Raw genomic sequence first — 27,055 nt, forward strand, 5'->3', positions numbered from 1 at the left:
TTTTTAACAGTAGTCTTTTTTAACAGTAGTCTGATCTGGGAGCAGATGAATGYTTTTCCAACAGCTTCTTGAAATGAACAGCTGTTGTGCAGCAAGTCAAACAGAAGGATTTTGTAGAAACTAAGTCCAAAGTGATTCTTTTTAAAAACAAAACCAAAATTAGATGCGGTATTATGGTGAGGTGCACATGCCAGAGGCTGAGTAAATGTAGCAATAGACTTGTGACTTAGTCCTCACCCTATTTAATCCATCAATAGTTGGCTGTAAATCTGTGTTCAGTGCAGAAGTGTTGGGAAGTGCTGCAGCTCCTGTGCTCTGCAGCCCGGGATGCTCTGAGCTGTTGTTAGAGGTACATGGTGGCAGATCCTCCTCACTGGTTSTGATGGGATTTCTCAGGGTTTGTAGTCTCCACTCACGGATTTGGGGTGAGTCCCATAGGGTGTCATTACATCCTGCCAGCCTCGCTGCCCTCTGTGACTTTCCCTCTCTGCCTCTCTCAGTTGTCACCCTGGATTGTTTAACCAAGTAAAAGGAACTTTGTGAACCGGATGATGATCAGCATCCTTGCCAGAAGTTTTGTTAAAATACTTAGCTGTATTTTCTTTTAAAAATCCCTGCACTGACATATTTGTTTCTTTAAGTATTCTCTTCTGTGTGCCAGGGAAAGCCACAGTTGGTACCAGTGAGAGAGAGACTGGTTCGGTTCTGCTGCTGCAGGCCAGGAAAAAGTGTCATGAAATCTGCTAGATGGCAGAGTGCCTTCATCCATGGCTGATGTTCCCATTGGAATGGGAACCTGCTGCTTGCAGGTTTTATTTTCTAAATAAAGAATTTTTTTAAGGGTTCCTGAGTTTGCCGATTGGGTTTTCAACAAAATGGAAACATTTGCAGAAAGCAAAAGGGTGAATCAACATCTGGCAATTTCCTCAGCCACTGTATTTTTTATTCTTCCTTGTGGACAAATGCAAAAAAGAATTTAAGTGAAGTCTTTGTGCACATAAAACCCTCACTGTCCAAGCATGATTGATTAGGGACGCTTGCTGTTTCCCTAATTCTCTTTCTTAATCTTGGCATCATCCACGTTTTCCGTCTTAGCCGGTTCCACTGGAGATGAAATGTTCCTTTGCAGAGGGGCAGGAGACACCCACCCGTGGCGGAGGCTCCTCAGACAAACGGGTCAGTGTTCCCTGCAATCACAGGGGGAGCAGGAAGCCAGCCCCTGGCCACAGCTCAGGGCAGCAAAGCCATGGAGAGCCTGACCCTATTTGACTTTTCTAGATGTCAGTCTCTATAAACAGCMTTTTATGGTATTTGCCTTTCAAAGAGGAACCAGGGTGTGGATGGGAACGGTGACAAAGAGCCACTTATGAGGACTGAGTGAGCTCTTGCAGGAGTCCAGCGCATAATTTTCAGATCAACAGAAAAATYTTGCAATGTCTTAAGCCCTGACATGCTGTCTGAGGTATTTAAATGCTGTCATTCAGCCTCCCTGCAGTCAGGGCCAAAAGGTTTGTGCTCTGTTTAACAGGGAAACTGARTCATGGGGGTTCTTAATGCCTGACAGAATTCCCAGTGATTTAGAGCCAGCAATTGACAGCAGAACCCWGTGCTTGGAAAACCCTTCTGACAGGAGCTCGACTTCAGCTGTGTCCTCAGCGAGGGCAGAGATCTTGTTTTGGTGAGCACAGCTTTGCCCCAAAGAGCAGGCACAGGGGGTCAGTGAGGTGTGAGTGACAACAGCCCGTGTTCAGGGGGATCCCCACGGGTGGGACACACCACCCTGCTGTCCTGCTGCTGGTGTTCCTGTCCGGCTCCCAAGGGTCATCCCGCAGGCCTGGTGGGGCTCTCTGTGCAGCTGTGTGCTCCATCTCAGGCAGGCAGAGCAGTGATGGAACAAACACCTGAGTTGTGCCTCRAGTGACATCTGTGTCCTTTGGGGTGTTGGATCCTGGTGCTGGTTGAGAGCTGAGAAACTGAGGAGCCATGCTTGGGTAGGACACCAGTGAAGGTCATCCATCACCACGGACACTTTTGAGCCCCTGATGTGAAAAAGGTTGTGGGGGACTGTGTCTGCCCAGGTTTTCCACCAAGCAGAGCCACAAGGGTGTCAGAGCTTAGCCCTGTACGTGATTCAGTGCCATCCCATCTGGCTCTACCCGTCTCTGCCCCCAGCATAGGGATCTGTGCAGAAAAAGGCCCACTCTGTGGGCTGCTGTTCCCCAGGACAGTGGACTATGTGTCATTTCCAGCTCTGTGAAGGTGCGCACCAGAGCACCCAGAGCTGGAAATGTGGGATGTGCCAGTGCCCAGCCCTTTTCAGAGCGCTCATCTCTGGGCTCTTCTCCAGGACAGACATGTGCCCACTTCCTCTTGGGCCACTCACTCCTTTGGCCACGTGTGAASTGGTCAAACTGGGAGCTGACACATCCCACCAGTGTCATTCTGCTAATTCTTGTGAAGGGAAAACTGTCCCGCTGGGAGGACCCACAGCTCTGCTCTGCCTTTCTGTGGGTTCTTTAGCAAGCCAGGATAATAGGGTTAGTGAGARTGCCTGGAAGCCTCAGCCAGAGGAAGCACACCCCTTTAGCTCAGGTCTCTTCCCTTTTTTTTCTCCAAGCAGGTTTGCCATAGGTTGCTCCCACTGGATGTGATATCTGGCAGCTCTCCGGGATGGGCAGCAGCTCCCGGGGTAAAAGTGATCTTGTGATCTTGTGATTTGCTGCTAATGGCTCTCTAACTCCATTACTGTGCATTTGTAGGGCGTTTTTTATACACTAATTAGCCAACAGTTTGATTTGGGGGCGATACTCGGGCTCTGTTACAAGGGGGCAGTTGTAACCCAATATCCCAGCGGGCCCGTGGCACAAAGGAGGGGTTTGAAAGCACTCCGTGTGCCGCACATTTGGCAAAGGCTCCTTCATTGCTGCTGGATCAAATGTCCTGATAACGGGATGGAGCCGTGAGGGCTCCTTTCAGTCCTTCCAGGAACGGCGTGAGGAGCCGGCAGCCCCAAAATCTGGTTCTGATTTGCTGTGAGACACCAGGCTCCTTACCTGCAATTCAGGGAAAGTGATACCTCTTTGCAGGGGCCTCGCAGGGTTCAGCTGAGATTAATAAGGGAGGGAGGGGAGGTGAAATATCTGTGGCATTTTGTTGTTATTATTAATGATGTCGAGTGAAGCCAGGGCATCTCTGTGAATGATAACTGCGTCTGCCTCTTGAGATCTGGCTGTGTTTTYCCCTACCCTCTACTAATCAGAGCARAGTTAAACTTTATTGTARAAGGGYTCAGAAACCAGCATTTCCCAGAGCCTGAAGAAAAAGCGGCATGTTTCCTGGTGTAATTAGGTCCAGGCTCTCAGGAAATGAAGGCTGTCTAGCTGATAAGTGTTTAGTAATGATTACCAAGCCAAGGCTGGGGAAAGCAAGCAAAGTGTTTTCATTTCAGAAGCAGCAAATCCAGCTGAGCTTTGCGGTGTGTGTGTGTCATGTATGGAGGCAATTGTCCCCGTGGTATGTGGCCTTGCTGGCTGCAGCACGAGCCAAACCTGCCCTGCTGAACCCCACAGGAGCCTCTGGAGCTGCACCAAGAGCCTCAACTTCTCCCTGCAGTGTCCCTGGGCTGTCAGAGGTGTCATTCTGGGGACTGGTGTTCTTCTCTCAAAGCCAGCAATTCCTCTCTCAAATTAGCAACAGCGCTCATCAAAGCTGGGGGAGCCGGAGCAGGGTAAGAGCAGCATTTGCAAGGGTAGAATTACATCCTCTCCAAATGAAAGGCACGTTTCTTCAGCAGKGCTGGGTAAACTGAACGTGGCAGTGCATGAAGTGCGTGTGTACCTGCCSTGTCCTTACACCTTGCCCACATGTGTCCACCCCTGGCCACTGCTGGGGGAAGATTCCTGGGATTCCTGAACCTTTGGACTGAGCTTGGAATCCCATACCAGCGGTGTCCCTGGAAAAACCTCTCCTTTGCTTTTCAGACCAACCAGAATTATGGATGTATTTTCACTTTCACTTTCCTCCTTACACTTTCTCCCCTTCTCTGCAAACTTTATTTCCAGTGCAGTGCCTTGGTGCTGGCCCTGTAGTTGTGAATCAGCACAGAAATTTCTTTTCAAATATGGCAGTTTTCTCCAAACCCAGCTCAGGCATCAACTGAGTTTGCTTCCCCTTGGTGTGAGTCCATTCCCCTCAAGATGGTCGGAGTTGGATGTGGTTGGTCAACTTTGCAGAATGCTTGAACTGGAATGGTGACCTGATGCTTTATTTAATCAGATCTGTGCTGGCCTAGTGTCCATCACCATCATGATGGTTTCCATTAATTCAGCAGCTCTGAGTCATAATCCACTGGTTTRTGAGTTGAACCCTGGAACAGGTATTCAAGAAACACTGTGAACTAAAACCATTTCCCTGAAGATTGTCAGGTRCTTGGGGTGAGGGGGCAGTGCAGATACGCTGTGAGTCTGTTTTCTCCTTGAAATTTATGGCTTGTTTGTGTGTCCCTTTGCTGCCCCATCACAGCTCAGGGCAGGGAGAGATAACCTTTCCCTCAGATAGCACAGTTCTGTTTGYAGCCCACCCTCAGGGCTCTGCACTCTGCTTTTCCAGCTAAAGCTTTGGTGCCATAAACTGACCATGGTCACTGGCTGGGTCAGTCAGCACCTTCTTCATCAAGGATTTTTCTGTCACTCAAGGGAAAGGTCGGGAGGCAGTCTTGGGACTGGCACAGGCTTTAAGCCCATAGACAAAATTCCATTTATGTCCCAAAAGGACTGCAAAAAAACTTAGAATAATTTATCACCAGGTCAGTGTGGCTTCCTGGCTCCAGGCTGATCATGGAAAACCGTGTGTCTTCTGCACTGGGTGTGTTCTAGGGACACACATCGCTGTTTGGATGTTGTTAAGCAGCAGCAGACAAGCAAATGCATTTGCACAGGAAACTTTGGCTCCCAAAGGGCATTCAACAGCTCATCATGTCTGACTCTTCTGAGAGGTGCTGAGCCATTGCTAAAGCGTGGAAAGGGAGGAAAGTTTCTGCTGTAAGGATTTTTCTGCTTGTCTCAGATTTTTCTGTTGTGTTTTTCTTAAGTGTTTTAGTAATTATTTCCATAAAGATATCGGTGTGGGGACGGCTGGGTTAGGAGTCTGACCCAGTTACCAGTCTTTGCAGTTTGATTAGCTGCAATGTCCAGGGAGGCAGGATGCTCGGTGAAAATTCACATCTAAACTGCAAAGCTGCTTTTAACTGCCTGCCAAGTTGGTTTTGTTGTGATTTTCCCCTAAAAGCATGCAATCTTCATTCCCTGACAGCAAAGGACTCCCTCCCTCCTTGTCAATGGGTTCAGTAAGATTCACCTTTCATCTCCCAGGTATTTCCATGATTCTGGGGATTGCCTGCCTCTCTGCTATCAGTCAGTGATTCAGATGAAWGCTCATTATTTGTCTAACAGGCAGTGACCTACAGGAGTGCTGGTGGTCCCTGAGGAGGGGATAGTCACATCCTGCTTGTTCCCAGCTGCTCGATTTCATTAGCTTAAAATGCCCGGGCTAATCTTTGATTCTTTTCCAGGTGAGCAATGACTCAGGCTGCCACAGGGTTGTTATAACAATGGGAAAGGACATGCAAGAAAAAAATCTGCTGTGGAAAGCCTGGTTGGTTTTATACTGTCCAGCTTTTAGTATCAAGCATTTGATACTAAATGTTCGGCCTGACCAAGGAAAACTCTGGGGTGTAAGAGCTTCATGGGTAACCATCTGCACTCATTCCCGAGGGCTGAATACATCCCACTTTTCCCTCACTGAAAATACTGTTTCACACACAACTTAGCTGCTCTCAGAGTATGTTAGAATGGAGTGTCTACACAGCACAAAATAYGGCTCAGAGAGTGTTTCACAATCACTCAGATCGAAGGTTCAGTAAACACAAACACATTTSCCACTGCTTGCTCTGCAGATGAATCCTGCAATGCTTCAGTGTGTTGGAGATTTATTTGGGATGGGTYGTTCCCGCTGGGAAGTGGTTTTGCTCTGAGTAATGCCCTGCTCCTTGTGCAGGATTTGTTACACAAGAGTGTGCTGAAGCATAAAATGCACAGCCAGAAACGTGTGGAAATCTTCATTCTTACATGCCTGGGAACAGCTCAGGAGGAACRTGTCAGAGAGGGAAGGAAGGGAGAATGTAAGGGTCAATCTAATTTGCTTTCTCAATGCAAAATGGCCTTTTCTGATAGGGTTATCCAGTCAGTCTGCTCAGCATGGACTCATTTACACTTATGTAAAATAATGCAAACATGGCTCAAAGTGAGAAGTTCGTTAAGAAATGTGATTTCTGTCTCAATTGAAATAATTTTTTCCATGAAGAATATTGAAGTGACGTGTTCAGTTTGGGTTTAAATTTAAGTATCTCCTGCTTTCTGGAGAACAATTCATCATGTAGTCAGCTCTTTTGACCATGCACCTTCCAATACACATATGTTTGTGTACTGAGAATTGCTTGTTGGAATACCCATAACTCCCAAATCCTTTCTAAATTTCCTTTCTCATGAGAGATTTTCCCTGTGCCAATTCTCCAAATTTATTCTGTTTTGCATTTGGGTCTAGCAGAGTGCTTGGCAGGGAGTGGCACATGACAGACTGGGGTGGCCTRAGAGGAACTGTCCAAACAGGCTGGAGATCGCCTTCACTTTGAAAATGAAAAAGACCTCTGAAAAGATACATGTGAAGCCTCCAGAAATACATCATTACTGCCCCCATCACAGGAGCAGCAGGGATGGGAGCCAGCCCTGTTTATCTTGAGTTGGAGGACAAGAAATTGRTAAAAGGTTTGGAGGGAGGGGATGGTGCGATTCTGAGCCTGGAGGCTGCCTCGCACCTTTGGCTCTTGGTACCTGATTCCTGCACTTGGCTGAGGTCCTTTTCTGCCTTGCTCTCTGATTTTGGTGATTCTGTGGGGCCAGCAGGTGCCATGRGGGGCTGCAAACAGCTCAAACACCWTTCTGTGAATGTGTGACCCATCAGCAGAGGCAAAAACTCCTGATTAACTTCTCTGGAGGATTTCTTTCTCTGATTTGCAATAATAAAATAGTTGAGGCGAGGTCACATGCTATTTATAGCCATCTCACYGCTGCTTGCTCTTACTCCATGGGCAGTAAGCTCTGCACAGACACARCGAGATTAATCCTTCATGACACTGAACCTTTTATTTCCCTTGTTGTGCTTGCAGGCTCCAGAGCCTCTTTGCTCTGCAGAGCCCAGCGTGCTAAGCCTTCAATACAACACAGGAGCAGTGGAGCTATGGAAAAGTTTAGAAAAACATTATCTGTTCAGCAAACCAGGGATTGTCTGCGAGGTTGGAGGCTTTGGTTTCTAGGTCAGCTGAATGGTTTGAAATTTTTCCTCATGAGCTCCATGCCAAGCTCGTGCACTCTGCAATTAACTGAGGTTATGTGCAGGTAGGTCCAGTCCTGGCATAGGCAAGCAATGGTGAAGGGTCTGACGTATTTTCCAGTAGATAAACCTTACTTCTCTTCCCCTCCAAAAAAAAAATTTCCAGTAGATAAACCTTACTTCTCTTCCCCTCCAAAAAAAAAAAAAAAGTTTTAATTCAAACTATGTTATATGTGATGAAGGTATCTTGATCTAGAAGTAAGTTGAATGAGGACAGTGACACAGAATGCATGACAGCTGCCAATATCTGATAYTATATTCAATGCAAGGGGAACTCAATATGAAAATTAGTCTGTGGTCTTTATTATATTGTACCTGTGACCCCTTGGCTCAGGCAGTCAGAATTGGTATTGCTTTGTTTATATCCTCTCTAAAATCCTGTGACTTATGCACCTCTTTCATTGTTGCTTTTGCCATGAAAAGYTCAGGGTGAGCTGGGATCAGCTGAGCACCCACAGTTGCTCTGTCTACAGCTGCTGCACCCCATAAACTGCAGGGTGTCARTGTTGAACACGAGCAGAGAGGTGGTGGGAGGGCAGCCCTGGCTGCATGAGCTGACTGTAAAGCTGTGCATTGTTCATCTCACAGACCTGGCACCCTCCTGTTCCACCCTCTTGTCCCCACTGCCGAGCTCCAGAGAGCAAACTCAAAGGGCTGCGAGTTTGGGGTCATTGTAGCCAATGCCATGGTTCTGCTGTCAGGCCTTTCCCCCAGGGAAGGGATCAGGGGGTTGTGCCAGCTTGCTGAGTGTCTGGCACAGGAGGGGCTTTGCTCAGAATTCGTTTGTCTCTTGGAGGGACAGAGCAGCCAAAGTGGGAGTAAAGTCAAGCMACAAGTTAGAGGTGTTTCAGTGAGACAGTTTGTTCCTTAAGCTTATCTTGGCAGCTACCAGAATGACAATGAGCTACTGAGGTCCTCTTAGTGTTACGCTGTGTGCCACCATGAAGGCTCTATAAGGGATTTTCTCAATGGTTATCAGTGAGAATTGGGCTCAGTTGTTTAGTGACGCTCAAGATGCTCAYTCCAGGTCCTTCATCCAGCCTGTTTATTCCTGCACAATGCTCCAGTTAGAGCAGCCTTCCTAATCCAATCCACCACTGCAGGCTGGAAGCCACAATCCCACTGAAGCCCAGGCCAGCAGTGCTGTCCCACATGGGAGTGAACCCGAGCATTTGCAGTTTGCTGAAATTCTTTCATCTGAGGTTCTGCTCCTTAAAATATTTTTTCCTGTTTTTCTGCGAAATGAACCACTCCTAAATCTCAGTGAGGAAAATAAACACCTTCCAGCATCAGAACCCAGCAGCACTTCTGTGTTGAGTTTTCCCCTTTCTCAGCTCTAGCTGTTGACATGTTAAAGTCCAAAAGGACAGGGCAGGGTGTTCCCAGGGCTCTCTCAGTGCTGATGCTCTGATTTCACGTGTCTTCTCTGGCTGAAATACACAGGATTTGGTGCAAARCTGCAGCAACAGTCCAGCGATCTCATTCCAGTGGGGTGAGCAAGCAGACCTTAGAGCACATACTGAGGTTGTGAGTCTGCATTTGTCATTTTTTCCTTGTTGATTTTCATGCAGCAGTTGTTGTACAAAGATCTAAATCTCCTTGTGTTACGTGCTTGCACATGCTTATGGCCCCCAAGTTGCCTGCCATCCAAATAAACAAAATTACTACTCTGTGGGAGAAATGCTATTATTTTTATTGTTACTAGTTAAAAACAATGGAAAATCAAGCACAAAGAAAACAAAATTTGTTTTTTCCAATGGCTGCACAGTGAGATTGTGACAGGGCCAGGAACTGAGTCCAGGTGTCCTGAGTCCCAGCCCAGACCTTTAAGCACCAAAATATCCTGCTCCTTGAGAATTCAGAGTGTTTTGGCAAAAGTTTACCCAGAGTGTTTCATAACGAATGTCAGAGCTCGACTCTGAACGTGTCTTACCAGTTAGGAATTTYGCTTTTATATACACTCACCCACTTAAAAAACTCCCCCAAACTTAGCAGCTGTTGGCTTCTTTGTGTTACTTGAATGCTTCTAAGGCGAATGTGGGACATGATAAATTGAAAAGCGTTGAGTTGAAATGTTGTGCTTTGAGTCCACTTAGCAAACTCCWAAGGTCAACTCTGCTGTGAAGAGCCAGCAGGGCTAGACACAGTGTGAGCCTTGTTTGAAAGGGATTTTCTGTTGTCTAGAAATCAGGGGTGGCTGTTATCCAGAAGAACTAAGCCCATCCTGGGATCTGTGACAGTTTTTGACAGCTTCCTGAAGMGGAGCTAGAACTAAGGGGAGAAAGAACATCCCACAACAGACTGTTGCAGGTTGTGTSTTGAGGGACCACTTCCTCTGCTGAGATGCCTTCAGCCCCTCTTAAATCTGCACAGACAGGGTCCTTTTCATGAATAGAAATCTGTGGTGTGGTGTGAAGGAACAGAATTCCCCCAATCAGCTCAAATAGTGGCTTCTTGGGAGTCCTCTGGGTCAGGTCAGCAACTYGTGCATCTCCAGCAAACCTCTTGTTCCATCTCAACTGTCCAACTGCAGTAGCATTGCCACAAACACTCATCAGGACCTGAGAATTCCCACTGTGAGATGCTCTGGTCAGTCCTTTATCCCATACCTGATGGTGTCCAGCTGCAGTGAACTTTTCCAGAGTGGGATTATGTTGAAATGATCTATTTTAAAATGGAACATATGTTTCTGAATAGGAATGTCTCTTTTAAAAAAAAAAATTACTTCTACACTGAAGGGGTTTTGTTATTTTATGTGCTGTCCCAGATAAAAATTTCTTACTGTCATTTTTCATGCCTGCTGGAAAGCCAAGGGGTTATTATGGAGAGCGGTGTCCTTTGGAAAACTCCAAATTAAGACTGGAATAGATGTTGTTTTTGCAGTAAAATCTGGCTTTTCTGCACAYGCTGTCAGTACTGAGATAATCCTCAAAAACTTCTGAAGTTTACACAAGGCAAATTTTTTGCGTTTCTGTGGGCACTGCAGCACAGCTGTGCTTTGGTGTGCAGACCTGGGGAGCACAGGCTGGGATGCCATGGCTCTCTCCTCCCTTTTGGGGATATTCCTGGGTTCTTCTTGGGCTAGCTGTGCCCTGGAGCCTGTCTGCCCTGCAGGCTGGCAGGGTGTGGAGCCCTGCAGGTCTCTCATTCTGCTGGGGGGATTTGCCTGCTGAGTGCCTGTGCAGGTTTGTGCAGTGGCACAGGGCTTGGTGTGGGTTTTTCTGTCAGGAGAACACTTGGACACAGCCTAGCCAGGGCTGGCTTTAGCCTGGTCCTGGCTGGCAGCCCTGGGCCAGGCTGCAGATGTGTCCTGGGGACCTGGCTGCAGCTTGCTGGTACTCAGGACTGTTGCTTTCTTTCGGAGGCAGCTGCATTAGTGACTTCTGTCCTGCTGGCTCATGCAGATGTTCACCTGAACATCTGTTCTGCTCCCCATGCTCTCAGCAGCTGCTGTGGATGKGTTTAGCACTAACTGTTGTGTGTGTTTGTTTATGAGGCTTTCTCCTGGGTGAAACTAATGTCTGGTCTCAGTTCTGAGTCTCTAAACCCAAAATAAATKGATATACCAAAATAGACTTCTCTTTGTAGCTCTGCCACTATCAGCAGTGTCTGGCCTTTTGCAGCTGTACACACCTGAGCTGAATAAATGGTCCCCATCTCCAAGGAGATGCCCTCAGCCTGGACATAGCTCAGCCTCCAAGGCTTTTAGGGAGAGCACTCAGCAGCTGYTTTCCTCTCCTCTCTCCATCYCATATCTCATGAGGGYATCTTTCCACCTGGGATGGTGCAGGGGGTTGGAGGAGCYGAGTTGAGAGGATGTGCTGCTGGAAATCAGGCTGGATCCATCACCACCAGACCACGTTTCAGAGGCCTGGTCTGGCTCTCAGGAGCTCCAGCTCTTTCCATTTCACTTACATGGGGCTTTCCTCTCAATTCAGCTGTTTCCTTTAGGCTCTGCATTCAGGTTTTCCTTGGTCAGCCCAGCATTTCCCAGTCCAGTGGTGTCAAAAGGGTGTCAGAGGATGCAGCACAAGCTGCTGTGTTCATCTTCCTGCATCACCAGCCTCACTTGGTCTTTCTTACCTTGGTTACAGCTGAACAAGCTGGAGGAGGCAGCAAACGCAGCTCACACCTTCTTCATGGCCAACCCTGAGCACATGGAGATACAGCAGGACCTTGAGAACTACAAGAGCACGGCAGGGAAGGTCAGCTTGATTGACCGGGAGGCCAGGCAGCACATGGTGAGTCTGAGCTGAAGAGTGCCCAGATTAAATATCAGGCAGTCTGGAGAGGAGAGATTTAGAAGGCATAGAGAGATTAATTTATGAATTGGGAGATTCTTACCAATACAGCAAAACAAACTCTCCCTTCCAGMATTTTGTCTTAAGGCAAGCCTGCTCCTTGCTTCTCATGAACAGCTTTGATGAATGCCACCCTGACAGATCCTGGCTCCTGTGTGTTTCCTCTGAGCTGAGTTCTCCCACCTGAGCAGGGAACACACACTGGAGTGGCTGTGCTGGTGAGGGTGTTGGGTAGCAGGCAGGAGAGTGTCAGATTTTCCCACCTCCCCAAAGCAAAAGCCCAAGACAAATGCCAGGGCCACCCCAACTTCCCAATTTCACAAGACTCGAGGAACCAGGAGTGGCTGTTTGGTGTAATTAATGGAGGTGCTCATTAGGGGCCATTCTAGGACAGATCCTCCTAGGTCAGGGCCAATCTGTTCCCTTGGCATTCAGTTGTTTGGTGAGAGGGTAAAAACAAAAAACAAACAAAAAAAAAGGCATTTTTTTAAATGTAATGCATAATCTAGGAATGGCACTGAGGATTCCCTAAGTATGGAGAAGTTCAGAAGAGCATTTCGGTAGGTTTATTATGTTCCAAAGTCCATTGATGGCTAACATGGTTTGGTACAAGCAGTTATATCTGGTTGGTGTTTGGGGTGATTGTCCTGTCCCTGTCCCTGTCCCTTCCTTGGGGGTGGCGAGGGCAGGATGCTGTGCCCATGGTTTGTGTTCTGCCTGCTCCTCTGCAGGAGGATTACAGTGCTGGGGTGAGGCACTACGACAAGGAGGAGTACGAGCTGGCCATTGAATTTTTGGAGCGTGCCTTGAAGGGATACTACTCCGAGGATGAGGATTGCCAGATCATGTGCGAGGGACCGCAGAGATTTGAGGAGCACGAGTACCTGGATTACAAGGCTGGTCTCTAYGAAGCTATTGCAGGTGAGATCCTTTTGCATTTAGAGAGCTCTGACCTTTGGCCCTGAAATGTTTTTAATTACTGAGTTTKGGCCTTTGGATTTGGTGCAGTGTCTCCCCTTCTGTCTCTGTTGCTGGTGAGTAACGCTGCAGGAGGCACGTGGGAGCCCAGAAGGTGCAAACTCAGAGGACAGTGAACTAGAACACCTCATTTTGGTGCTGAATGGAAGCTGGGCTAGAAGAATTGCATTTTTCCAGATGTGTGGAGCATTTGCAGCTTTCTGTTAGAGCTGGAAGTTTAGGTGCTTTATCGTGAACTGCTTCCGTTTGCCCTGTACAGAGTCTCGCACACCTTCCTGGAATCCAGACATTGCTGGTCTTTGTTTATGTTTTCTCTTTCTGAAACCATATGAAGAGAGCAGCAGAGTCCTCTTGGCCATGCTCCAGGTGGCCAGGAAAGTTGCCAAAAAGGCTCGTAATGTGGATTTTCTCCCCATCCAAAAGGATGGATTTGTCATTAGTGGAGGCCCAGCTAATTATGATCTTGACTGAAATCTCTGGAGAGGATTGAACATTGCTGTGTAATCTTCAGATTTGCATGTGTGGCTCTGAGCCAGAGGGGATTAAAACAGTTCATTCTCAGTAGAAATGAGATTATATTTAATTAGTCGTAAGGGAAGGAAGAGCAATAAATTAAGGYTTGTTTGGTGACAGAAATCTTATTTATCTTGCTTATGGCCTTGGAGTCACATCAAGCCCTGGAATCTTGCTTCTTGTGTGGAAAATACTTCGCTCAGATGCAGACTGCTTTTTGGGTTTGCATAATTCTGTTTGTGTCGAGACAGGAAATCTAATTGAAACAACCAAGAGGAGAAACCACCAGCATACCGGATGGGAAGCTGCCTTTGCTGGGTTTGTTTAGCCATGCGAAAAATAGAAATGTTGGAAGGGCTGACTTGGTACCAGCRTGGCTGTCAGCTGACCAGGCCTGATTTTAGAGCCTTGACCAGGAGGATATTGGGGGCCACACCAAGAGAGCAGCCTGCAGAGCAAACCCAGCATCCTTCTCACTGAAACCTGCTGCTCTTCAAGCAGGACAAGCTGTTCCTGTGCTGTGAGAGTCGAGTGCAGCCCAGRGAGCARAGGTGTTTCAGGGCAGGACYATCCTGGGCACAGACAGGGTKGTGGTGTGGTGCTGCTCGAGCCAGGACATCCCCTGGGAGGGACAGGATGGGCTCTGCAGGAGCCGTGGCTTGGCCAGGGCTGCCTGGAATARCAACTCCAAACCCCTGGAGCATTCAGTACCCGACAAAACAGAGAGCTGAGGGCACGTGGAAGGAAATAGGATATGTGATACAGCTGCTTTTCTGAAGGGAGTGAGCTGGTTCCTTCCAGGACAGGATAATTCAAAGTTCACCCCTGGTCCAGGGCACTCAGGCCCAGATGTTTCAACAGAGAGTGGCAACACTTAATACACCAAGAAAAGAGAATTCAGGTTTCTTCAAGACTCATTTCTCCTTTCAATCCCAAACTGATTTGCTGTGCTGCTGCTTGGGGTTGAAACACTTTCACCATGTCCCCACAGGGACAGATGCATTTCAGTGAATTGATTCCAGTCTATATGGCCMGTTTCTAGGGCACTTTGACAGAACCATGAAAAAGAAATGCTTCTCATTGATGGATTGATTATTTCAGATATAGGATGCTTACACAGGTTTGAATTACAGCTCTATGTTTTATGTCCTTTCCCTTCTTGCTTTTCTGAATGTAGTACCCTGGATGTACGTGTTAAGTCAGATAACTACTCAGACTCCCTGTCAGGAGCAAATGGGCTCAGAAACAATTCTGAGTTTCCACTTGATTTCATTGCAAATTCCTCAGGCGGTTTTTATGGCAGCTCTAAGAAATGCTTTGGTAGCTGAGCACAGGGTTATTTTCAAGCCTGTGTTTGTTCCATAAGGTTTTTAATTGTGTGCAGAGACAGAACAAGCAAAGTAGATTGGTAAGGACATTGCAGCAAAGGCTCCAAAATGGAATCAGATGTCAGTGTTGGCTTTGAAATTGCACAGCTGGTACTATGCCTGTACTGTGGGCTCTCACCAATTAAGAAACTTTGTTAATGRCAGATGTTTACCATGTGCTTGTGATTCCCTGGGAGGTACCCCACGTTTGAGAGGCAGCAAACATGGGGATTTCTGCTGTCCTATTTGCACCTCAGAGCTTTCAGATCAACCTCTCTTAGCTAAACCTGCCCATGCCCTCACAGGAGCTCTCTCGCTGCAGAAAGGAGAGGATTAAAGGTGAGCTGAAGGAAGGGAGTCTGGAGATGGATTTCATGCGGCAGCACATGTGGCCACCTTGTCTCCACATCTCTGCTTGCCCTGTGGGTTTGTCTCTCGGGGTTGAGGTGCCACCTGCCAGCTGCAGCATCCCTGGGCAGAAAGCACAGCTCCGGCCACGCAAAAGAGGTGTTCAAGCTCCCTCTACAGTTGACAGAAGGAGGAAGGCGTTTCTCAAAKGGGGCAAAAATGTGACTGCAATTCTCCATTGGCTTTGGGGAGGAGCCTGAGCTGTTTCTCCAGTGCCGTCACCTGCTGGACCAGAGCCGTGTGAGATGCACATCCTTCAGCTCAGCTGTTTTAGCCTCGGTCTGTCCTTGTTTCAGCACCAYCACCATCCTTCTCAGCTCTGAGATGAGCTCCTTCTCACCTTCTCCCTGTTTYCTTGGCAGATCACTACATGCAGGTGCTGCTCTGCAAACACGACTGTGTCCGAGAGCTCGCCACGCGTTCGGGCCGCATCTCRCCCATCGAAAATTTCCTTCCCCTCCACTATGACTATCTGCAGTTTGCCTACTACCGAGGTAAAGGCTCTTGTGCTGCTCCTCACAGYACCTGCTGAGTTCTGCTCCTTTTGTTCCAGTTTGAATTGTTCCTTGTGGGAGTAAGGCTATTTCCCTCTGCTGTTCACACTACTGTGATGCTGAGGTGTGGTGTGAAAGAGGTGGGAAGGACATCACTGGAAATTGTCTCTTCAAAAGTTAGGATGACTGAAATATGATGAAGTTGTTTTCGTGAAGGTGTTTTTAGATCATCAGTTTAAATATAGATCATAATTTAGATGATTATTTAGATCATCATTTAGGTCATTAGATTTTAAAAGCCCAACCTTTAGCTTAAATATTACTATTCTTTAAATAAATCATGCTTTTTTAGGGTCTTTTCATTTGCCTTTTGACATCAAGATTCTAGGGATTTATATGTTTAATATTTTCTTAAATGAACTGGTACGTTTTCTATATTAATACAAAACAGATGTATAAGTTAGCTTAAGCTTATCCCAAGATGCAAATTTTTGCTAATTACCAAATATTTTAAGGCTCACAATAAAGCTGTAGAAGCTGGAGCATGACAAAACATCAGGAATCGGCAGTGCTAAAAAATAATGCCAGTTGTGTGTCTCTGTGTACTATTTTATTATGTTCTGTTACATAAAAGAAAATAGGAATCCGCAGAAATCTGCTCTCTCTGGCTTCTGCAAAGAACTCTTTCCTGAAAAGGACAGACTGCTTGAGGGTCRAAATTTCTGCTCAGACATAATGATTCTTCATTCATCAACACAATGGGAAGAAAGCAGGAGGAGTCAGCAGCATTTCATGTGTGGTGTCTTCACAGGCTTCTTCATTCCTCTGCCCAGTTAGAGGTTTAATGTGGTGGGTAAAACCCCCCTGGGCCCTGAGAGATGCTGCACAGATGAGAAGCAGTTTGATGCTAGGCAATATCCACACCCTGCCTGTTCAGTCAGAAGCAGTTTGGATCCCAAATTTGGATATGCAGTTTGGATCTGGGCACGATGGCAGAAAAGTTTTGTGTCTGTGCCTCAGTCTCCTTGCTGCTGAAATGGAGTTAAGACAAAGTGCAGTCAGAAGAGCCTTGTGAAGTGCTGGGGAGCTCAAGCTGTGCCTCCCTCACTGCAGAGTCCCCCCTGTGCCCCCCTGACCACTGTTGTGTTGTCCCCCAGTCGGTGACCATGTCAAAGCCCTGGAGTGTGCCAAGTCCTACCTGCTCTTCCACCCCGACGATGATGATGTCCTGGAGAACGCAGCTTATTACGAGGGTCTCTTGGAAGGCACGCTGGATCCAGCCACCATCAAACCCAGAAAGGTGAGAGACAGTGACTCCTGAGAGCTCTTGGTTGGGACATTTTAACAAAAGCATCTGCTGGAAATAAAAGCAGCTTGGCAGCTTTCCCCCGGTGGGAGCACTTTGAGAAGAGCAGTGGAAGTGCTGGGCTCGCTGGAGRTGCTGAGGTGGTGATGTTCAGGGTGCAGGTTCAGAGTCACTGCTCTGGGGGAGAAGCTGGAGGGCAGGGTSTGCTTTAAAAGGGGATTTCAGATTAGGAGAGCCTGAGCAAGAGCAGGGAGGGCAATGACCAGGCAGGTGTGAACCCTCCTCTTGTCCAGAGCTCCAGAGGACACGCAGAGAGGCAGTGCAGTGAAACACTGAGCAAAGGGCAGCGTCTCTTCAGGGAGGGATGAAAAATATTTTCCCAGGGGAGGCTGAGATCTCAGCATTGCTCTCAAGGCTCTTGGCTTGGAGTTCAGGGCTCAGCCTGGTCTGCAGAGAATAGCTTTGCTGTCCCAGAGTTAGGCTGGGGTCAAAAAACCAAACAGTGTGTGTTCCATCACCCAGCAGGACAGGCTTCCTCTCTGCTCTGGGCAGCCTTTATCTGTGGCCCTGGGCTGCCTTCCTCAAAGTGCAGAACTTCCTCCCATCCCACCACAGCCCTGCYCATTCCCCTTGCACCATAAGCAGAGTGTTGGCAGGAACTGTTTTTTCCACTCCTTTGGGAATTCCTTGGCTTCCAGGCAAATCAAGGTGGAAGCAMTGAAAAATAAAAGTGAAATGATAAAAAGGCAAACCAGAATAATTGTAGTTTTACCTCACAAAATGGATCTAGGAAAAAACCCAAAGTTGACAAAAACATGTAATTGTTTACAGTGTTTTGAAGTTTTCTGTAAAAAATGAATTGATTTTTGCTTTGCAAAGTRATTTTCTAGGAGAAGTCATAGTATTTTGTTGACAAATTTTTCATTCAAAATAAAGTCCTCTGATGGACAGTTTCCAGCTGGCCATGCTGTGTGGTCCCCATCCAAGCACTCTGAGTGCATCCCAGGGCCAGCCCATGGGCTCCATGTGGGGAACTGAGGCACAGCCCAGCCAGGGTCCCTGCCCCTCCAGCCTGCCCCTGCCCCTGTCCTGCACCTGGGCCATCTCTGACTGCCTTTTGCCCCGATATTTGGAGCCTCTCCAAGGTGCTCAGCCATTTCTGCCAGCTATGGACATGTGTTTTGGGGATCCAGCCCCCCAAAGGAGTTGCTGAACACTTTTTGCCATGCATGGAGTGGTTCAGCCTTGGGGCTGGGGCTGCTCCGAGCATCCCTCACCCCACAGGAGTCTTCATTGCGTGAAAACCAAACCCCTCTGAAGCWGAGGGGCATTGCCACTGCCTTGCAGAAGCTTTCCATGTGCAATTGCTCATGTTTTCCTTGTCTTTCCAGGAAGCAAGGAGGCTGCTGCGGCGCCACAAGCTGGAATCCCATCTCCTGCAGGTGGCTGCGGCCGGTCTGGGATACGCCTACACGGAGCCGGTAATGCCTSGGTGTCCTTCCAGCCCCTTCAGGAGCTCACAGCTGTAGGATCACTGCCCCCTGCCCTCTCCCATAAAGCCAGTCCTGTGGAGGTGCCTCAGGAGCTGGCTCTTGGCTTGGTTTGTTCCCCATGGGAAAATAGTGATGGGCAGAGCAAAGGAGGCATTTCTGGGGTGAAGGAGAGGCACAGACAGCCTTGTCCAGCTCTGCTGCTGTGGTGTCTGAGYCTCAGGCACTGCCGTGGGGATGGGGTGAGGGACAGAAGGCTGGGCAAGCTGGGCTTGCTAGGAACTCATCACACTGTGCCTCTTTGGGTTCACATTTTCAATCTGTGACCTCAGGCTGTTGCCCAAAGTTATGTGGGGTGGCTGGTGTCCCCAGGAGCCAGGCAGAGCGGGTAATGCCTGGCTTTGGCTGCAGCACTGAATTAGGAATTTTATSCTCTCCCTTTGCCCACAGAACTACTGGAACAGGTACGGCGCCCGCCAGGACGAGCACAGGTGAGCCACAATCACCCCGAGCTGCAGCTTCCCCCATCCCACAATGGGATCAAGGGGATGTGCTCATGATGGGGTATGAACCTGMCACTCAGGGGAACTGCCCATCCACCCAGCACACCATCATGGTGSAATTAGAGCCCTTTGCCCCTTACCATTGCAAACACTCCCACAAAGGACCTTACTTTAGCTGAGTGCCTCAAAACCAATGATCTGGAGGGAGCTTGATTGATGGGGCAGTGGTGATGTCAGATTTGTCCGTGTCTGTGCTTYGCTGGTGGAAACTGTTTCTCCTGTTACCAGAAAAGCAATGTTTGCCATGGGACAGGGTGAGGGCTTCAGCTTGTGTGACATTTGTACAAAGTACTGATTTGCTTGGAGTTTTTGTGGCTTCCAAAGGGTGCAAAGTGCAAGTCCAGGAACTTTGTGGYCAAAGTCATGATGTTCCTCTTCCCTCTTGCTCCTCAGTGTCCCCTCGAGTATCAGCAGTGARCCAGAGGATGGGCCCCGGCTGTCCCTGACAAAGAAACCCATGCCAAAGCCAGATCGAGAGCTGAAGGAGGGTAAGTCTGATGAAGATGTTTCAGCAAAATTGGGATTTTTTTTTCCCTATTGCTAGAGACTTCAGACTGCACAAGCTGGCCACTGAGCAATGAGAGCCACTCCTATTTAAGGGAGTTCAARTTTTGTTTAAGAGACAGCGAAATGTTGAGTGCTGCCACAGCATTTCTGGGTCTGTGGATCCCAGGGCACTGCTTTGCCCTTGGATTTGTTTTTCCCACCTGCTGAGCTGCTCAGGAGGGAGCCCTGAGGTGTGGAGCTGGGAACCTGGGTCCTCCTCACTGTGGGGAAAGTGATACCAGCAAACAGGAGTTTTTCCCCAGCTGCTTTAAGGATCAAGTGTTGTCCAGGCTGCAGAAGGATGGGTGCTGGAAGCTTTGCTAAATGTGCTGGATCACACCATATCAGCAGCCACTTCTCTCTGCAGACAGGCTTATGATTTCATGACTTAGCTCACATGAAATCACTTGTTTACAAGCCTGTCAGCAGACATTTCAACTGATTTCAGCACATTTTCRGCAACCACAGAAAATACCATAACATCCACTAATGACAGGATTTTTCCCCTTAATGATTTTGAAAAACAATATTGTAGCCAAGCACCAAAGCAGAGTCCTTGCTGCAAAACAACAGGGTCTCAAGCCAGGAGGTGTCTCTTGTCTCTGGTGAGCCAGCTCCACAGCAGCAGGCAATTAAACCTCCCTGTAATCCAATGGGTGGTAGCACTTTTTGGGGAATTTCATWGCTTCCCCTAGCCCAAGTTGTGTCCAGCTGCCCAGTGTTGTGCTCAGAGTATTGTTATCCCTTCTCTAGCCATACATAAAATAGGCAAACATCACAGGAGGATCCCAAAGATTTTGCTTAAGCCAAGAGCTGGTTGAATTATATTTGTTGGCCTGTTTGCCATCTATAACAGAGTAATTTCAGAGTCCTTCCTTCTGTTTTTATTCCTTTCTGTGCTCTTATTCTGGTTTACTTGTGGAATGTTTTTGTTTACAGAGAAAACTGAARCCATTCAGAAAGAAAATGGGATTTTTGTCCATCCAGCTGCTGCCTTTCTCTGTTGGCTTTTATTCTTTCTCTCTCTTTACTTAGAAAAAGAAAAGGCCAAAAGAAAAAAGTCTATTTTAATTTTGTACTCTTCTCTACTTCTACCCTTCCCCCCTTTCTCCTTCCTGCCAATTCCTTCACTCCCAAAAATCCAAGGAATTGCTCAATTTCTTTGGGGTGTTTTTCACAGAGCACAGATGCAGGAATCAGGGCTCTTTGCTGGTGTTTAGAGGAGGCAGAGGCAGGTGGGAGCACACTGTGGGTGTGGGACAAGGGTTCCATGTCCATGGCACAGGGGCACCCTCACTAATTCCCTGTGAGGAGCAGAAGAAATGGTGCAAGTGGTGAGTGAAGCCTTTCAGTCATCCCTCAAGTGCCTGTGGCTGGGAAGAGCAACATCCATGAGCTGGAACACTCAGCCCCGAGCTGGAGCCTGCCAGCAGTTTGGATTTGAGAGTCCTGTTTCTGATCCAGCTGCGTTTGCAATACGTGCAGTTATCAAGCAGCAAAATCCGCACAGTGAACATCAGAAATGTCCCATCTTCTCCATTCCAAGAAACCTAACTCTTGRGAAATAAAGCTGTGGGCTCATGACAGGGCTCTGTGGGGGTTGTGTGTCATCCATAKGCTAAGGAGACCTTCCAAAAACACACAGTGTGCCTCAATAGAAGGGAAAAGTAAAAATTATAGAAGTGGTATCACAGGAAGTTTCTTTGTGCCACATGGTGAGAGGAACTCTTTGGCTCTGTTTCCTCTRTTTCACTGCCTGTCTGTGCAAACAGATCATTTCCCCCACAGTTTAGMTATATTTCACTTTTCTCCTGGAGAAACATCTGGTTTAGGCTTTTATTGTTACCACTTTTTTTCTTTTCTCTCTTTGATGAGATGCGAGGAAGAGGCTTCAGAAGATGGTGGTTTAGGGGCCTTGCTGGTTTTTTGATCAGTCACATTTGATGGGGATGGATTGAAACCTCTGAAAAGCTTGTGGGCAGAGGGAGGCAGCTGTGAGGCAGGATGTGAGGGGTATCAGGGACAGCTGTGGCAGTTCTTTGCCTCACTGGAGGATTGTCCTCAGGGTGCTCTGGCTCACCCACCCTGCCCCTGCTCTTGGAGGGTGATGTGATGCAGATCAGCACCATGTGAGGTTTTCTCTGTGTGTAAAGACAGAAACCTGCTGATGGCAGATGCAGAGAGCAGCTCTGTGTGCCAAACCAGCAGGATCCACRCAGCACAAATGCAGTGGGAACCCACAGCCCTGATGGTGCTGACAGCTGGGCAGCAGAGCTGGATCAGCCCCTGTGTATGTCCCTCCTGTTTCCATTGGGCTCTGGTGTTTTCAGGCTGTGTCCCCACCTTTGCAAGGCAGCTCTTGAGAAGGTACAAAATGCTGATGCTCCTGCAGCAAACTGATTCCATCTCCATGTGTTCCCATTGCTCCTGTCTCTCGTTTCTGACCTGAGCCCAAACTCTGCTCTCTGCTCTGGAGCTCTTTGCCTGCAGCTCACCTGGGTGACTTCAGCTGGCCTGCAGTCACTGTACAAGACATCAATGAGGCCAGGGCACGTTCAGCAGCACGCTTTCATGTCTCTCCTCAGGGGGCCCTCTTCTCTACAGCGACGTGAAGTTTGTCTACAACTCGGAGCAGCTGAACGGCACGCAGCGAGTGCTGCTGGACAACGTCATCTCAGAGGAGCAGTGCCGTGAGCTGCACAGGGTGGCCAGCGTGAGTAGCAGCGGCCTGGGCTGAGCTCGTGACAGCTGAAAGTGTGATCTGGAGAGCTTTGTGTTTGTGCCTTGCTCTGGGAGAGTAGCTGGGTGCTCATCCCCACAGCACAGGGGCTGCTGCTCCATCCTGGGCTGTTYTGTGAGCGCCCTGCCACACAGAGTGCTGTGTACAGCCCCAGAGGATGCTCATGCACAGGTCTGGTGATCTTCTCATTCACCATTGACTGAGCCTGGGAAGGGACTGAGGGTGCCTGAACATTCCCACTTAGGGAATCTGTGTTCACTGAGAGCTGCAGCACCTTCCCTCCAATCCCCCTGGCCCTGGGAATGCAGCCCTGGGKTTTTTGGGAAGAGGGTGCCATGTGCTTGCATTACAGATCCCTCTCTCCTGGTGAACCAGTTCTCCCCTCATCCGTGTTAATCTCTTCCAGGGGATCATGTTGGCTGGAGATGGTTACCGGGGCAAAACCTCCCCCCACACCCCCAATGAGAGATTTGAAGGAGCCACAGTCCTCAAAGCCCTCAAGGTACAGCTCCCTCCTCCTGTCCCATGCCCTCCCTCCTGGTGTGACCCTGCTCCTGCCCCTGCCCCTGACCCTGACCCCTCCTGCCCCTCTCCCTGCCCAGTATGGCTACGAGGGCCGTGTCCCGCTGAAGAGTGCCCGCCTGTTCTACGACATCAGCGAGAAGGCTCGCAGGATCGTCCAGTCCTACTTCCAGCTCAACTCCACGCTCTACTTCTCCTACACACACCTGGTGTGCCGCACCGCCCTGTCCGGTGAGGAGTGGGGCCAGCAGTGGAGTGGGGGAACAGGGGGGATTCAGCCCTCCCTGGGGGGTTTATGAGTGGGGGTCCCAAGCTCAGGGAGCTCTGTTTTGCTTTGTGTTTAAACTGGAGGCAGAGTCAGCATCCCCTCAGCAGCACGGGATGGGCACTGCTGTCCCAAAGGATCTCGTTTTTGGGATGTCTCTTGATTTTCATGTCTGCCACTGTTCCTGTTTTCTCCTCTCTCTTCTCTTGCCTCCCCTCACTGTCCCTTCTCCTCTCCACGCCACCCCCCAGCTCTCCATCTYGCTTCCCTGCAGTAAGGAACAGGCAGAGCTGTGCACACCCTCTGAGTGCTCAGATGTTGCCTTTTCTCCCCAGCCATCCCTTTGCTCCTCTCACCTGTGAGCACCACCCGTAGTGGGGTCAGGGTAGGCTCCCATCCCGTGGTGAGACCCCACAGAGTATGGCATTTCCATCTCATCCACCCCTTCTCCTTCCCCCTCCCTCCACATGGTCCTGCCTAGGCCAGCAGGAGAGGAGGAACGATCTGAGCCATCCCATCCATGCTGACAACTGCCTCTTGGACCCCGAGGCCAACGAGTGCTGGAAGGAGCCTCCTGCCTACACCTTCCGGGATTACAGGTGGGGAGGAAGGGGGAGGGAGTTCTGTCCCTCTGGCTGTCCCCACCATGTCTCTGGAGCAATGAAGGTGGGGTCAGCCTTGAGACATCCCCAGAGCTCCCCTTACGTGGCYCTTGTGCTTCCTCCCCCAGCGCCCTCCTGTACATGAACGCGGATTTCGAAGGCGGYGAGTTCATTTTCACCGAGATGGACGCCAAAACTGTCACGGTGAGTGGGTGCTGTGGGCCCAGAGCTGTTCCTCAGCATCCATTCTCAGTGCTCTGGGCTTCYCCAGGCAGCCTGTGGCTCCTGCCTTGCAAAGAGCCTGGACCAAACCCTGCTGAAATGGTGCACAGACTGTCTGTTCCCTTCCTAGAGCCCGTGCCAAGCAGGAATGCTGCAGATCAGGGGTTCTCCCCAGCCCCAGTGCAGCCAGAGACAGGGCTGGCAGATGTCCCTGCCTCGGGGACTGCTGATCTGCCTCCCCATCTCATGGTCAGATCTGAACTGGTGCCTCCATGGAGATGCAGTGCCTGGTCCAGCTCTCTTGGTCACGGTGGGAGGGACATGGCTCAGGCATGAGCCCTCACCTCTGCTTGGAGCCATTAAGAAACACTGTGGTTGGGCAGAGGTCTGGGCACCGTGCTGGGATCTCTGGAGGTGGCAGAGGGTAGATTGTGTCTGCCTGAGTGCCTGAGGGTTGATTTGGTTGGCATTACTGCTCCCGAGGTCCTGCAGGGTATCTCTTGTGGACTCTGCCAAGAGAAGAAAGAAAGAAAGAAATAAAGAAGGAGGGGGTTCACAGCTGTGCCAGCTTAGCCTGGGCCTCCCCGGAGTGAACCATGGCCCCATTTTGCKCAGTGGTCACCTGCAGTTCTGCACAGACTCCACAGCACTGTGTCCTGTCTGTGTGATGTCTGCACATGGACCAACCTTCACCYCTCCCAATTCACCCCACACATTTTCCAGCCATGGACAGAGCTCTGTGTGACCCTCAGAGCAGCTCTCCAGGTCCTGGGGTGATGCAGAGGGATGCCCAGTGAGGTCCCAGGCTCTCCTTGCCACCGTGGCTTTGCTGTCTCCCCTCAGGCCTCCATCAAGCCCAAGTGTGGCAGGATGATCAGCTTCTCGTCGGGCGGGGAGAACCCCCACGGGGTGAAGGCGGTCACCAAGGGCCARCGCTGCGCTGTGGCGCTCTGGTTCACCCTGGACCCTCTGTACAGAGAGCTGGTGAGTCCTTCTTCAGGGTGTGAGGGGAGCTGGGGGTGCAGCACCCCACAGGAACCAGGGCCATCTTATTTTTACAGCCCCCCACACCAGCATTCCCATTCAGCATCAGCTATGGTGGCCCTGGGATAGGTTTTTCCTGCCAACCCTGCTCCTGGGCACCATTGCCCTGGGCCTGTGGGGTGCAGTACTGGGCTGGGGTGCTGAGTAGGGCGTGGAAGGGCTCTGTGCAGGGCTGGGCTGGCCATTTCTGACTACTGATGGATGGGGAGCTCCTCCAGAGCCATCCACAGCTCTGAGTGCTATGCTAAGTCCTGCTGCTAAATTCCCATACGCGTTTTGGCAACCTGAAAGCCACAGATGAGATGGACCCAAGATGCCTTGGAACATCTGGGCTGTGATGCCTTTCACCAGGCACCTTCCAGATTCTGTTTTAAGAAGCCCCTGCCTCCCTTGGGTAGCAATTCTGGTCTATAAGAATAAAAGATACAAGACCAAGCAAAACTAAATGCAGGGAGAGTGCAAGATGCTCATGTCTTTGCCTTGTGATGCAGGTGGGCTGTGAGGTTTGGGGAAAACTTCTTTTCAGACTCGTACTTTAATGTCTCTCAGTATTTTTGCACCAGCAGAAGTTCCTCCAGGCTTGGTGCCTGTATGGTAGGAGATCAGCCCTGCCCAGGGAGGTGGAAATCAGCCTCAAATAGAAGGGATAGGAGAAGGGTGTGCTGTGGTACTGCTAGTGGAGTGTGATAAGAGCATCAGCTCTGCCCCAGCCAYTGCAGCCCTGCAGGGAGGAGGGAATTGGGTATTGAGGTGGAAAGGGATTTGATTAATTTGCCCTGGAACTTCGTCCATCCTCTCACCTACACTGGGGGTAAAATCCTTGCTGTGTGTCCTGCCAGCAGCCTGAGCCTCAYTGAATCAGCTGATTTTCTTCCATTTCTTCCCTTCCCCTCTTGCAGGAACGAATCCAGGCAGATGAAGTGATTGCAATGTTGGACCAGGAGCATCTAGGACCCAGTGAAATGAACATCAACCCAAAGGATGARCTATGAACTAGGCCAAAGACTTTTTCTATTAAATATTTATTTAATATTGTTAATCTTATTAGAACCTTTCTATTTTTGTACAGAGATGCTGTATAAATTAACAGGTTAATATGATTGTGGAGTTTCAGGAGTGTCTTTTTTTTTGTTCAGCACAGTTTTTGCTGGAACCCTCATCACTGTGCCAGCATCTCCTGGTGGGGCTGACCCTGCTTCCATCATWCCCTGTTCTTCTCTAGCACTTCTCAGGACTCATTCAGGCTCRCTCTATCTCTTGGAGAACCTATTTTTTTTTTYTATTTTTATGTCTCAACCAAAAATAGCTGCTTCTCTAGCATCTGCTGGAGAAATGCCTCAGGTGTCCTCATGCACTGGTCTTCCTGCTCCTTGCTGCTAGGGGAAACTGGAGCACAAAAACTGGAGCAATGACCAACCCTCACCATTTGAAATACGCTTTTCAGGGGAAGAAACAAAGGAAAACCAAAGTCCTAGCAAAATGGAGATATCTGTTGCCATGCAAAGCTGGTGTTTGGGCATTAATTCTGAGCAGAGCTTTTGGAAATCAGCTGCAGAGCAGGGGCATGAAGGARTGTGATTTGCAGCTGACTCTGGTGAAATATGGTCTGTCCCTCATGTTCAGTCCCTTCACTTGATAATGGCCTAGAAACATGAAGGAAGCTGCTTCACACTGCATCCTTTGAGCTTCTTGCATGGTCTGCTGCTGGTAGAACCCAGAGTTTGTGGCCATAATTGCCAAGTCCCAGTTGGAAAGCAGCTGAGGAGGTCACAGTGCCGTGGAGTTGGATGGTCAGRGTGCACYGCTCCCMCTGTCACCTCCSTTCCTCTCAAACTGCTGAGGAGATKGTGCTGCTGGCTCCCCAAAGAACTGCCCAGAGACCCCAGAGACCCCTCTGCCTGCAGAGACCCTTCCCTGCTCCAGTGCYTCTTCTGTAAATGCTTCACCCCCTYCCCTTTTTCAGCACAGGARACGCTGYGGGGAGGAAGGGGAGGGCASTGTTGAGTTTGGAGAGCTGACACCCATTGCAATGTCCTTCCACGGGCACCACACTTCATACAAGGCTGGATTCGGAATGCTGCACCTTCCTGCAGGTCTGTGCTGCCATCCCCAACCCTTCCCAGGGCATCCTGCCCCTCGCTGCAGCCCCAGCCCTCACAGGGATCCCACCAGCTGCTTCTCCTGCAAGGAGGGGCAGGGGCTGGCACATGGTTTGTTTGCTGCTGTGGTGGTTAGGCAGAGCTGTGTC

General features: G+C 49.3%; 1 protein-coding gene across 1 annotated transcript in view; it reads left to right on the forward strand.

Moving 5' to 3' along the window:
* The window catches only part of P3H2 (prolyl 3-hydroxylase 2), a 60,412-nt gene extending 33,790 nt beyond the window's left edge, over positions 1-26,622 (forward strand). Inside the window, exons 2-15 of the mRNA XM_057376609.1 lie at positions 11,541-11,687; positions 12,479-12,668; positions 15,376-15,507; positions 16,665-16,807; positions 18,205-18,294; positions 18,754-18,794; positions 19,260-19,354; positions 21,998-22,125; positions 22,559-22,654; positions 22,755-22,905; positions 23,421-23,538; positions 23,670-23,745; positions 24,607-24,747; positions 25,707-26,622. Coding sequence (XP_057232592.1) covers positions 11,541-11,687; positions 12,479-12,668; positions 15,376-15,507; positions 16,665-16,807; positions 18,205-18,294; positions 18,754-18,794; positions 19,260-19,354; positions 21,998-22,125; positions 22,559-22,654; positions 22,755-22,905; positions 23,421-23,538; positions 23,670-23,745; positions 24,607-24,747; positions 25,707-25,799 — 1,641 coding nt within the window. The 3' untranslated portion in view covers positions 25,800-26,622. The remainder of the gene's footprint in view (positions 1-11,540; positions 11,688-12,478; positions 12,669-15,375; positions 15,508-16,664; positions 16,808-18,204; positions 18,295-18,753; positions 18,795-19,259; positions 19,355-21,997; positions 22,126-22,558; positions 22,655-22,754; positions 22,906-23,420; positions 23,539-23,669; positions 23,746-24,606; positions 24,748-25,706) is intronic.
* The last annotated feature ends 433 nt before the right edge of the window (positions 26,623-27,055 follow it).

This window comes from Malurus melanocephalus, unplaced genomic scaffold (assembly GCF_030028575.1).
Source record: "Malurus melanocephalus ecotype Western Australia unplaced genomic scaffold, MMel_1.1 scaffold_284, whole genome shotgun sequence".
Lineage (NCBI taxonomy): Eukaryota > Metazoa > Chordata > Aves > Passeriformes > Maluridae > Malurus > Malurus melanocephalus.